General features: G+C 43.0%; 1 protein-coding gene across 11 annotated transcripts in view; it reads left to right on the top strand.

Annotated features, from left to right (window-relative positions):
- The first annotated feature begins 5054 nt into the window (after window positions 1-5054).
- Window positions 5055-12426, top strand: part of CACNA1D (calcium voltage-gated channel subunit alpha1 D) — a 384077-nt gene continuing 376705 nt past the window's right edge. For 4 of the 11 annotated variants that reach the window (XM_060239788.1, XM_060239784.1, XM_060239793.1 and 1 more), the window contains exons 1-2: window positions 5058-5539; window positions 9427-9733. In XM_060239788.1, coding sequence (XP_060095771.1) covers window positions 5506-5539; window positions 9427-9733 — 341 coding nt within the window. In that variant the 5' untranslated portion in view covers window positions 5058-5505. Of the gene's footprint in view, window positions 5540-9426; window positions 9734-12426 lie in introns of all 11 variants that reach the window. The other 7 variants (XM_060239792.1, XM_060239790.1, XM_060239791.1 and 4 more) reach the window with 5 other exon arrangements.

The following is a 12426-nucleotide window of genomic DNA, read 5'->3' as shown; positions in this document are numbered from 1 at the left end:
GATTCAGGAAAATTCCCTGGTTTGGTGCCTATTGAAAAGGGGTAGGGGTGGGGGGTTTGAAGCCTTTAATTTAACAAAAGAATGCCAGCTTGCCTATCCCATCCTTGCTGTTCTTAGCTATGTTTATCCCTTTGGGTTTTTTTTCTTATGCAGCATGACTCTGGGAGAGGAAAGAAACTTTTAGGCCCCAAAGAAATGAATAAGGTGGTAACTGTTTTTGGATTATACTACTTCAGACTACAGGAATGCTTCCTCCACACAAACACTTGCCTGCTCACAGGAAACTAGGCGTCTGGCGAAAGTGTTCAGATAGCTTTCTCCCTTCTCTCTTCTTATGCCAGTTTTCACCATGCAAGGAAGTTTTTGTATGGCAGCATTCCAATGATATGACATGCACTCTGAAGTAACACAGGGAGCAATCCTAACCATGTTTACTTGGAAGTAAATAACAGGACGCACTCCCAGGGAAAATGCTTATAATGCCGCTGACAGTCTACAAATACACTTAGACAATGTAAAGAGCATTCCATTGGCCATATTTATCATTAGTATCTCTAAAAAAAATGTAATGGGGGTTGGGATTGAAATGCAGATTGGTTATTCACATTCTTTTTACTAACATAAAAGTGTGAATGATTTATTTCAGTAGGATATGCTGTAAAGTTACAAATTTAACAATGAAAACAATAAGACTTGTTTTCCCCCCCATTGTTGGCTATATTCCTCCCCTTTCTGGCTGCTGCTAATATTATTTGCCAGCAAGTATAAAAGAATATCAGTTTGACATCACACATGTTAATAATAGAATAATCAATGTCAGTCAATTGTGTTCTGTTAATGTAATAAAAACAAAGCAATTTGAGCAAATAACTGGATACCAAACTTAAGTAAAGCAGAATAAAATTACTGCTCTTGTAGAAAGAATGACTTTACTCATTAATGTATATTTGCTAGGATAATTAATTACTGTATTTCATATGCAGTACTAGCCTCACAAATTAAAATACCAAAATGAAAATATTAAAAAGTAATTGAATAATGCCAAAACAAACAATTAATAAATTGTATTCCATTCTTAATATATATTTACCAAATTATATGTTTTTTGAGCTCAAAAAGTAAAAGTGTAATTAGTGTTGACAGTTACAGAAAAGCATTCTTCCCATTCTAGAAAACTAGAAATACTGGTAGTGTTACATATTGGTGTTATACATAATGCAGACAGAGAGGCTAGTTCTGAGTACAGTGTTGGCTGTATGACAGGGACTTTGAGGTACAGAATTTAAAAAGAAATATAGGTGTGAATATAGATCTGATTATACACAAGGATGATGCTGGATGAACGAGGCAATAGTAAGCTTGCTTATGCAGTTTTCAGTGGCAAGAGTTCCTGAATTTTTAAGCCTTGTACATTCCAAGTATGCCTGGATCAGACTTCAGTGTGACAAGAGGGAGAAGCTGCCCTAGTCAATATTTCTGTATACTTTGCACATAGCCTGGAGAGACATTGCCAGTTGTGATGCCACCATAGAAAAGTGCTGCCTCCACCACATCACATCTTCTTCCATACTGTAGGAAAGGTGCTGTTAAGATGGCCATTCTTCAGCACATATCTGAAAGACCCTCTCTCCCCACATGAGTTTACAAGCCAACAAGAATAATCTCCTCTCTTTTGGATTATGTACCTGATGACATTGAACTGTTCTTCTGCCCCTTTTTGTTTTTCCTTCTGGGGTGACTGAAAGACGTCTATTTCCGTTAGCCTTTGACTAGCTTTGGAAATTTAATGAGTACATCTTGGCTGGAATTTTATGGTCCCATCTATTTTTATGTGCTTTTAAATTGTATTTTATTGTAGCTGTTCATTGCATTGTAAATGTTGTACATTGTCTTGAGGTGTCAAAATATAACATAAAAAAAGAAAGCAGTGTGTGTGTGTGGAGGGGGGAGGGAGTCTTCTCTCCTACTTGCTTGCCTGATGTAGCAGCACAACACTTTTGCTGATAGAGATGCTCTAGGTAACACTAGACATATACTATACTTTGAGCATTACTGTAACCAACATATCATAACCAACAGCAATGATTTCTGTGCGTACCTTTTCAGCCAAGTACAACAGCAATTATTTCAGCGCCTACCTCTCCAGCCAAGTGGGGATGGGAAAGGAAAGAGGAGAAGTCTAGAAAGAAGTGATATGGGAGGCGGAAGATTATGGAAGGTTTCTTCCCTTTCTTCTTCAAATCCCAATTTCCTGTCAAATCGATGTGCTTTCATCTAGTATAATGATAAAGAAATGCATAGTTCTTTTCCTTCACTGCTAAGTAGCTAGAGCAAGTTTCTCCACCATTGTATTCTTTCTGAAACAGGTGGTGCTGGGATACATTCATGCTGGTTACATTGTACCCTCTAAATAGGAAGCATTTCTCTCTAATCTCAGTGTGGAAGACTGGTTTGTGGATTATTAATTGGTGACAGGTTTAGTAGTGACCATACTGAAATATCCAGCCAGCCATTTTCTCTGTGTATGAGAAGTAATAATATGTGTAAAAATACCTGATGCAAAGTCAATTGCTCTCATTTGGCTTCCCAAGAAATTCCCACAAGAAATCAGTTGTGAGGGGGTCATATTGGATCATTTTCAAAGTCTGTTTTTTCAGATTCATTATTATATATCTTGAAAAATATATTAATTTTAAAATTTAGAAGGCTTGTTCCACAAATCTGAAATCTGGCATAAAGAATCTGCCATCTACAGCCTTTAAAAACTGATGAATAACTGATTTAATCAATCAATCAATTAATTAAATTATTCAATTTAAAATATTTCCATTGAGGTCGATATTTGGGATTTATTTATTTTTCCCACACAGGACCTAATTTCTTTTCTGATTCAGGTATATTCTAAGGATCTTGTGCTCGTGGATTTAATGAAAATATTTTGTATGTTCTTAAAATTATTAGTTTTCATAATGCTCATTTAAATTAAAGAGAACGAAAGTATTGGTACATTGTTACGATAAGTCTTCTGTTAAAATTGACATTAGAATACAAGAATGAAAAACTAACATTTCTGTTAGCAGCATAAGGGGTAAGTGTATGCTTGCTTTTTCCTATGAACACAGCTCATAGCTGCAAAATCCAGTTCTATTTGTGTGCGTGCATTTTGAATTTAGGGTCTGATTTTTTTAACCAATTCATTTTTAATGTATAACAAATAACAATAAATGGTACAATAAAATTTTAAAAGAAAACAATAATAGGTTGATCAAAACACATCTTAATTTGTTCCTTTGCTACATCCTGTTTCTTGTGAGGCTTTTTGTCTTTTAATATAGTTAGTGCACAAGAAGATCCCTGCTCTATCAGATCAAAGGTCTATATCTAATCTAGCATACTGTTTCCACAGCAGCCAGATGACTCTGGGAAGTCCATATGTAGGGCATGAAGACTACAGTTTTCCCACACTGTTGCTCCTACTCCGCTACTGTTGTTCCAAGATATGCTGCCTTTGAACATGGAAGTTTAATTTGGTCATCTTAGCTAATAACTACTGACAGATTTACTCAAGGCTTTATCATGTTCTTTTTTAGCCATCTGAACTAGCAGTTATCACTGTCCTTTGTGGCAATTAATTGCAATAAGACAGAAAAATATATCTATACTATACCCACCCCTTTCCAGGTTCAACTGAGTGTGCCAGAGAATGGACCTGGGACTATTAAACAATTAAAAAGAAAGAAATCACCCCTCAGCCCCTTAATTAAAAACCTGGATAAACAAATATTTTGGCCTGGTGTCTAAAAGATAGTGTAGGCACCAGGTGGGTCTGAAGGGGAAGGGCATTACACAGATGAGGTGACACTGCTGAAAAATCCCTGTCTCTGGTTCTGACCTGCCTTCCCCATGAAAGTGAGCAGAATTTATGAGGAGGCTCTTAGCTATTGGGCTCGACGACATGGAAGGATTGAGTAGTGCAGTGATTTAAGAGTGTCAGTCTAGTACAGGGGTGGCCAAAGTGCGGTTCAGAAGCCACATGTGGCTCTTTCACACACATTGTGTTGCTCTCAAAACTCCCACCGTTCCGTCAGCCTGCTAGAAGGCATTTAAATTACTTCTCCAAGCCAAGCCAGCAGGTGGCTTGGAGAATGCATTTAAAGTTGCTTTTTCCCACCTTTCTCTCTCTCTTCCCTCCCCCATCTATTTGCCTGCCTGCCTTCCTTCCTGCTCTCAAACATCTGATATTTATTCTGTGTGGTTCTTAGGTTAAGCACGTTTAGCCACCCCTATTCTAGTACCTGGGAAAACCAGCGAAGAGTTTTCACTTTTGCCATGGAAGCTCACTGGGTGACTTTGGGCCAGGGTTGTGAAGATAATGTAGAAGAAGAAGAACAAGATGATGATATTGGATTTATATCCCGCCCTCTACTCTGAATCTGAGTCTCAGAGTGGTCACAAACCTCCCCCACTCCCCATTATAACATAATATAATAATGTCCGCCACTTTGGGTCGCCACTAGGGGATGAAAGTCAGGGAATAAATGAATTAAATAAATTCCTTCAACGCTCTGCCCCCCCAGCCGTTAAGGCCCTTAAAGACACTATCCAGGAAACAGATGGTTACCCAGTGCAGACCTTTCAGTCCTGGGGCACAGAAGCCAAGTATCCCACCCTTGACAACAATATCCTGGTTCCTGCATTTTAGACCAAGAAGTTTCTGCGCCGTGTTCAAAGGCAGCCCCACGCAGAGCACATTACAGTTCTCTAACCTGGAAGTAATCAGAGCAGGGATCATCTCGACATCTCGGTCTCTTGAGAATAACCCATTTGCATCCCAGAAGGCGCGTCTTCCAAGCATGCTTGAAAAACGGCCGCCCCCCCCCCGCGCCCCATTTTTGCAAAAGCATCCAATCCAGGGCGGAGGGGGTTAAAACGACTGCGTGTTCTCTTCTATTTGCGGACGCTGGACCAGAGGTGGCCTCTAGGCTGCTTAGTGCGCGGCTCAGCCTGCCTGCTTGCCTGCCTCTTTCCTTGGCTCAGCCGCCTGGCCCGAGCCTCTTTGCCTAAGCAGCAGGTGGCGGAGGCAGCGGCTGCACGAGGAGAGGGCGGCGGAGGCGGCGGCGGCGGCAGCAGCGAGAGGGTTAACGCGTGGCGGCTGCAGGAGGCAGCGGCTGCTGGAGCCGAGAGGCGGCAGGAAGGGTTGAGCGAGGGTGCAGCCGTGGCGGCGGGCGGTGGGTTGCTAGGGATGGAGAGCGCCCGTGTCACCCGGATGTGAGTGTCATGTTGGCCCAAACTCGAAGGGATTTGCAAGCAGCAGCAGCAGAGAAGAAGACCCGGCGGCGGTAGCCCGAGCGAGCCCAAGCCCTTGCTTCTCGCCACTCTGCACCAGCACGGCCATGGGGGCAGCCGGATAGCGGGCAAGGCCAGGGGCAGGGGCTAAGGGGGAAGTGTCGGCACACACCTGGGCTTGGAGCGGCGGGGGAGGCAGCGCCCCCCGAGGAAGTGACCATGATGCCCCAACAGCAGCAGCAGCCCCCTGATGGTAAGAGCCGCCAGCCGGTGCACCCCACCCCCACCCCGCTCAGTAGCGAGGGCAAGTGGGGGTGCCTTGGGATTAAACGGTGAGGGATTTGGGGGATGGGGATTAGAGAAGAGGACCGCGCGGGGGGTGATTAAGGGCTGGGTAGTGTGGAGGGAGGGTGTGTGCTGTGTGGGGGGGTTACAGGAGGCGAAGGCGGGCGAGAGTCTTCGCCGCCGCCCTCGGTGGGCAACCTTCGCCCTCGCTCCCTCCTCCTCCTCTTCCCGTGGGAGTGCGTTGCATTGATTCGGCACGTCTGCCTTGTGCCTCGGTGGAGCGGGGGGCTGGGGGCAGTGGCTCTCTCCGGGGGGGGGGGGAGGTGTTAGTGGCGATGTGAGGCAGGGCGAGGGGTGCCTGGGCGAAAGGAGCTTTGGACCAGGCGGGAGCCGATCGTAGTCCGCCGCGGCCAGCAATCTCTCTCTTTCTCTCCCCGCGCTGTCCCTTGCCCCGCGCGCCGGGGGAGAGACGACACACGGGGATCGTGTGTGTTAATCGCCTTTGCAAACAGGCTCAGGCAGGCGCTGCCGCCCTCCCCCAGCTTTCCTCTCCTCTCCCCACAGCCGTGGGGAAATGATTCCAGCAGAGACTCTCCTCAAACGGACAGGCTCGTCCTCTCAGAAGCGTGGCCGTGTGGGGACGTATCAGAGGACAAGGAGGGTGCGCCTTCCTTTTTGAGCCCACATTTCACTTTGATTGTTTTTTCTTTTATAAAGGGGGATGGAGAAGGTTGGCTGCCTCGATTCATGGCATCCCATAAATAGACCGCAGCAAGAGAGAGGGGGAGGGAAAATTGTGAAAGGATCCTAGGAGGAATCAGTGTCAGATGAAAAGTGACCGTCTTTTCTGTTGTGTCAAGTGATTACCTGAGGCAGGCACTCCTCTTCCTGGGTAACCTAGCAATGGCCCCAGCTGTTGATGTGACAAGTGACATCTGATGGCCACCCACTTGACGCTCATCAGCTCCACTGTGAACAACCATTCTCTGTGAGATCCATCCATACAAGATCCATTTTCTCTTTAGCTAGTGGGAAATATGCCGATCACATCCTGAAGTTACTTCTTCCCAGCTGCAGCTAAGGGAGCCATCTTAAACATCACCCCTCCTTCTTCCTCACATCCATCTCTGTTTTGTGTATCTATGTGCATGTGCACACTTGCACACACCAATTGTTGAAGCCACACCAGAGGCTACAACTCTTTTTTTTAAATATGGTACCATATGAAAAAGGGACGTGGGAGGAAGCATCCCTCTGCTGGGCTGATTACATCAAAAATGGGGGAATCACATTTGCAAAGGAACCTTGCTAAAGATATGCTCTGCCTGATTGGCAGCAATCAAAAGATATTAACTTCATCTCTTCCCTTCACAGAGCTTCTTAGCAGTTTCCCCCCTCTCGTTTCCTGTGCAACCCTCCATCTTTCTTTTCTCCACACAAATCCTAAACTTTGGTGTAGTTAGAAGGTGTTCTTTCTCACAGGTGCATTTGGCAAGCGGCCTAGGCTCTACCTTGTGAGCTTCTAAGGCTAAAGACCCTATCATGTCTATTGTTTTATTGTTTTTCTGTTTTTTGTCATTTAGACTGTCTCTAATAACTTTCCATAACTGTAAGCTATGAGGAATTCCAGTTTTATTGTTATTACATATATCTAAACCCCAGTTCTCAGTATCTTGTTTGGTGGTGATGGAAAGTTCCATCAGATCATACCTGACTTATGGCAACCCATAGGCTTTTCGAGGCAAGGTTTGTCATTGCCTGCCTCTGTGCCCTGACCCAAGAATTCCTTGGAGGTCTCCCATTCAGATACTAGACAAGTCTGATCCAAATTAGCTTCTGAGATCTGACAAGACTGGGCTAGCCTGAATTATCCAGGTCAGGGCAGTATCTTGTCTACCAATCTAGATTTCTCTCACACTCTAGGGTGACCATGCAACAGAATGCAGAATGGTTTCTGCAAATAGGGACAGGCTTGATTCTTTATAAGCGGAGTTACCAGGGGAGGAAGCAGATTGAAATCTCACTCCAGTAATGTGCCTGTGTGCTCCCTTTTACTTTCTTTTATATGGCTGAGATTCATTCCAGTTAAGAAAATTAAAATGCTGCATGTGTGGATGCTGTTGCAGTGAGTGAAGAATCTATTTCCCCTCCAGACACCAGGGTCCTTGCAATATAGCTGCTTTCTTTCCACACACATCCTAAAAACAAACACGCTACGCTTATTGAGATTAGTCTCTCCCCCTTGCTACTGATTTCATGCTTCACCTTCAGCAGGGGTCATTTTGTAGAAAAAATAGGTAGTGGAGCTCATCCAGGGATTGTTATGCAGCTGCACATACTATTCAATGGACAAGGAGGTGGAACTCTCAGAAAGGGGAGGTGGAACTCTCAGAAAGGTTCAGGAGCTGTGCTCCTATGAGCTCCAATTGAATCCGAGGCCTGATCTTCAGAATCACAAAGTACAAGCATGAAATCTGAGTGGCCTGCTTCTTCACTTGAATTTGGGGTAGAGGTTGAGTTGGTCTCTGACTACAAGACACATCAATGTTTGATGGATTCTATAGTGATTATTATGATGCATAAAAATAAATCTTGATGCAAGAGATTGACATAACTCTTCCAGAACTTCATAGTAATAAAGCACCTTATTTGTTCCTGCAGTGAAAGAAAGGCAAGAGAGTGTATGTTGTACTGTAAAAACAAAACTTTTATCTCCAAGAAACTGGACTTTTTTTTTTTGTTACAGGGGTGCCAAACGTCTGGTCCACAAGCTAGAACCAGGGCTTTAATCAGGCATCTGGGGCTCCTTTCTCCCCCCTCCCTCTCCCGGGCTTTGAAGTTCCCCACTCCAAGGCTGCCAAAGGTCCCTGCTCTTTCTGTCTTGTCTTTGCCAAGCTGCAAAGAGAATGTGGAGTGGATTTTCTATTAAGTGGATTTCCTTAATGGAAAATCTATCCCATGTTTTCTTTGCAACCTTGTCTGTGCTACAAGGTGTTTCAATGGAGTGAATCTCAGTTTCACTTTTCATTGTTCTGTGGCCAGCTGAAACTCATGCTTCCTTGAGTTGTCATAAATAAACGGTTGATGCTTTGTGCCAGCTTGTCTCTGCTGAATGGACCTAAAACTAGTGAGACTTCTAACCTGGGAACCCACAGCCAAAGGGTGATATTGCACTGGAGAGCCATTGCTAATCTGAGGAGAGCTGAGGGGAGGAGGGAGGGAGAAACTTGCAATGTTTTCCCAGGCTCAGAGCATTTTATATTTTTAGTTTCTGCTGTGACCATTGTGATTTTTCTTGATGTTTTATTTTTAAAATTACATTGCCAAATCCCACTATTGCCCCACCTTTCCATTTTAAACAGAATATTGGAAGAGTTTTAAGCATGCTTGTATTTTAAGTTTTAAAATAATACATTTAATTGTGTTTGTCTGTGTCCTTTCTAAAGTTTATATTTCCACTACCTGGCATTACATTTTATGGCACATGTGGCTCAGCCCCACAATGTTCCATTTATGTCAGATCTGGCCTTCATAACAAATGAGTTCAACACTCCTGGTTTGTTATAAAATTGGTAATGTTCAGGCTGCCATCCATTTCTGGAAAATATGTAAAATATTTCTTTAACAGGGAGGAGTCAAGAGAAAAGGTGTTGTATCTGGACAGGTGCTAATGTGTATAAAGCTAATTCCTGAACCTTTTAATAACAGTGGAGATAATCTGTGCCCTTTTTTGTAAATAAGGTGTTGGGGTAAAAAGATGAAGAACAGTACCTCACAAGTAGCTTGAAAATATTATTAAAAACCCAGAGAATGGATTTTGCTCACTCTTCTCCCCCTCCTGTTTTTTCCCCACAGAAGCAAGCTATGCAAATAGCACCAGAATTCCTCTTCCTGGTGACGGACCAGCTCTCCTGTCAAACAGCTCAGCACCACCCAAGCTATCTTGGCAAGCTGCAATCGATGCTGCTAGACAAGCCAAGGCTGCCCAAAGCATGAGCGCCACAGCCCAACCTGTAGGATCTCTGTCCCAAAGAAAACGCCAGCAATATGCCAAGAGCAAAAAACAGGGTAATACGTCCAACAGTCGGCCAGCTCGTGCCCTTTTCTGTTTATCCCTCAATAACCCAATCCGAAGAGCCTGCATTAGTATAGTAGAATGGAAGTATCCTTTAAGTGGAATTGTGTTTTTAACCATTATTCCTCTAAATACTCAGAAGTGTGTCTAAGAGATACATGCAGTATTCCATGTTGTGGTTTTTAAAATTTAAATCAGCCTGGACAGGCTCTGATTTGAAATAGAAGAACATTGCTTGACCCTTTCCCCTTAATTTTGTTTTTCAGCTGAATATCACTTTCCAAATTGCTGCTTCAGTGCACATGGAGGGGGGAAGTGCAAAGTGCTTATTCCTTTTTCTCTGTAGGTTAAAAAAAGCTTGGGGAGGGTGAGTGAAAAAATGATAAGGGAACGAAGACTTAAGCAGCTTTTGTCCATCTGTCCTTTCTTCTGGCTAATTTATAGCTCACCCAGACTGATATCCAGGTGATATGTTGGGAGTTCCATGTACAGAGCTCCCAGTTTTTGTTTGTTTTTAAGATTGTCAAACATGTGTCCCAATTCAGACTGAGATCACAGAACAAGATGGAGTGGCTTAAGCCTCCCTCCCTGTACCATATTCCTGAGCTGAATAGTCTCCAAGGAACCACTATTTTCTCTGCTGGGAAATCATACATATATTGGTAGTCATTGTAAGTGAGGTGGTCACTATGTAATTTTAACAGCAGAAGGTTGCCTGCAATACTGCAAATAACTGAGCACACATTATGCTACTAGTTTCAGTGGAACCTACCTCTGCATTATTTTAGTTGTTAGTGCCATAAATTTATCAAATTTCTCCTTATTCTTCCTAGCAAATGTGAATGTACTTGTGTAAAATAGTCATATACAGTAACATGGATAAAGTTATGTAGCTCCATAGAGATCAACAGAATTTTCAGAGTATATACTTTTGAGAGTCAGAGTTCCCTTTGTCAGATAGAAGTAGAAATGGAAATGAGTCCTTGTATCTCAATCAGCTAATTGCTTCTTTGCAACACCTCTCTCACCTTCTGACTGGGATATAAGGATTCAGAGATCTCCATCCCTATTTGTATCTGACAAAGGGAGCTTTGATTCTCAGAAGTGGATACCCTTTCATTTAATTTTATTTATATCCCGCCCTACCCCACCAAAGCGGGCTCAGAATCTCCTGAGAATCTCATTGGCTACTGAACTTGGATCTAACTGCTCTACTGCAGACAACACAGATACCCTCTAAAACAGGGGTGGCCAACAGTAGCTCTCCAGAAGTTTTTTGCCTGCAACTCCCATCAGCCCCAGCCAGCATGGCCAATGGCTGGGGCTCATGGGAGTTGTAGGCAAAAAAACATCTGGAGAGCTACCATTGGCCACCCCTGCTCTAAAACTATCTTCATGGCTAAAGTGTTTTTACTTACACTGTGGTGGCTTATCTATTTACCAGTGCCATGATCTGGATGGTCTAGGCTAGCCCAGTCTCATCAGGTCTCAGAAACTAAGCAGGATCAGTTTGATATTGATTGATATTGGATGGGAGACCACTAAGGATCTCCAGGGTCACTATGCAGAGGAAAGTAATAGCAAACCACTTCTGTTAGTCTCTTGCTTTGTAAACCCTACAGGGCTGCTGTAAGTTGGCTATTATTTAGCAACACTTTACACATACGTATTTTTATCTTTATGTGATATCACCATTATACAACACATATTGCAGCTATAATTCTAACAGTGAGACACTCGACTAGACAATTTCTCTCTCTGTGTTTAAAGAGCTGTCAAGTCAAAGCTGACTTATGGTGACCTTGTAGGGTTTTCAAGGCAAGTGAGAAGCAGAGGTCGTTTGCCTCTGTCTTACTCTGCAGGGTTTTCCAAGTACTGACCCTGCTTAGCTTCCAAGATCTGATGAGACAGGGCTATACAATATCATTCCACATTCCCCCTAGATAATCTAGTGCTTTCTAAACTCATCCTATGATGTGGAAATAGCAATATAAAAAGTATATTATATTTCCAGTTTCCAGCATTTTCACTGAGATCTTGTTTAGTTCATAAGTAATAACGAGATTTATAAACTTAATTTCCTTCACAATGATTTGTTTGTATGATTGTATGATGGAACCAAGAAGGTGAGTCCTTAGATAATTGGAAGGGAACACATAACTATTTATCTTATTGTTCCTCCATATGTCAAGTGAAAGAGGTGACAGTAGAGTTTGCCACAAGTGGAGACCTGAGGGAAACCTAGTGAGATTAGTTACATTCTTCTAAGACCATATTTACTGGTTTTAGAAGGGTGTAACTTGGTTTAGGATTGCATTGTGAAAACCCTGACAGTTGTTAGTGATTTAGATTGTGTCCTCTGTAACAACCTTTGATGTCTTTGATCATGAAAACGACTGGAAATCATGCTTTTTAGCTTTCTGTAACAATATCCTGTGTGGGTGTTCTTTTTTTCAAAGGTCTTCAGCTGCTTCATTCTTATTTAGAGCATGGTAAAACTGGCTTAGGAAATTTAAGGCTGTTCATAATTTTTTTGCTCATCAAAGGCATGTTTAAGTAGACTGTTCTGTGAAAATTGGCAGTTGCAGCTTGCATAGTACTGTACTTTGTGGCTGCTGCTATGAAATGGCAGAGGCAAAAGGGCTCCTGCTTTTCTCAGTTACATCTGCCAAATGGTGGCCAAGTAGGAGAGAGGGACAGGTTTATATTGTGCAAGTGTTGTGATGCTGCACCTATGCAGCAGCCTATAGCAATTGGTACTGGTAGAAATTAGTTATGTT

The sequence above is a fragment of the Heteronotia binoei genome, chromosome 5 (assembly GCF_032191835.1).
Source record: "Heteronotia binoei isolate CCM8104 ecotype False Entrance Well chromosome 5, APGP_CSIRO_Hbin_v1, whole genome shotgun sequence".
In the NCBI taxonomy this organism is placed as follows: domain Eukaryota; kingdom Metazoa; phylum Chordata; class Lepidosauria; order Squamata; family Gekkonidae; genus Heteronotia; species Heteronotia binoei.
Note: the sequence above shows the minus strand (reverse complement) of the source record. Positions and strands in the feature narration are given on the sequence as shown.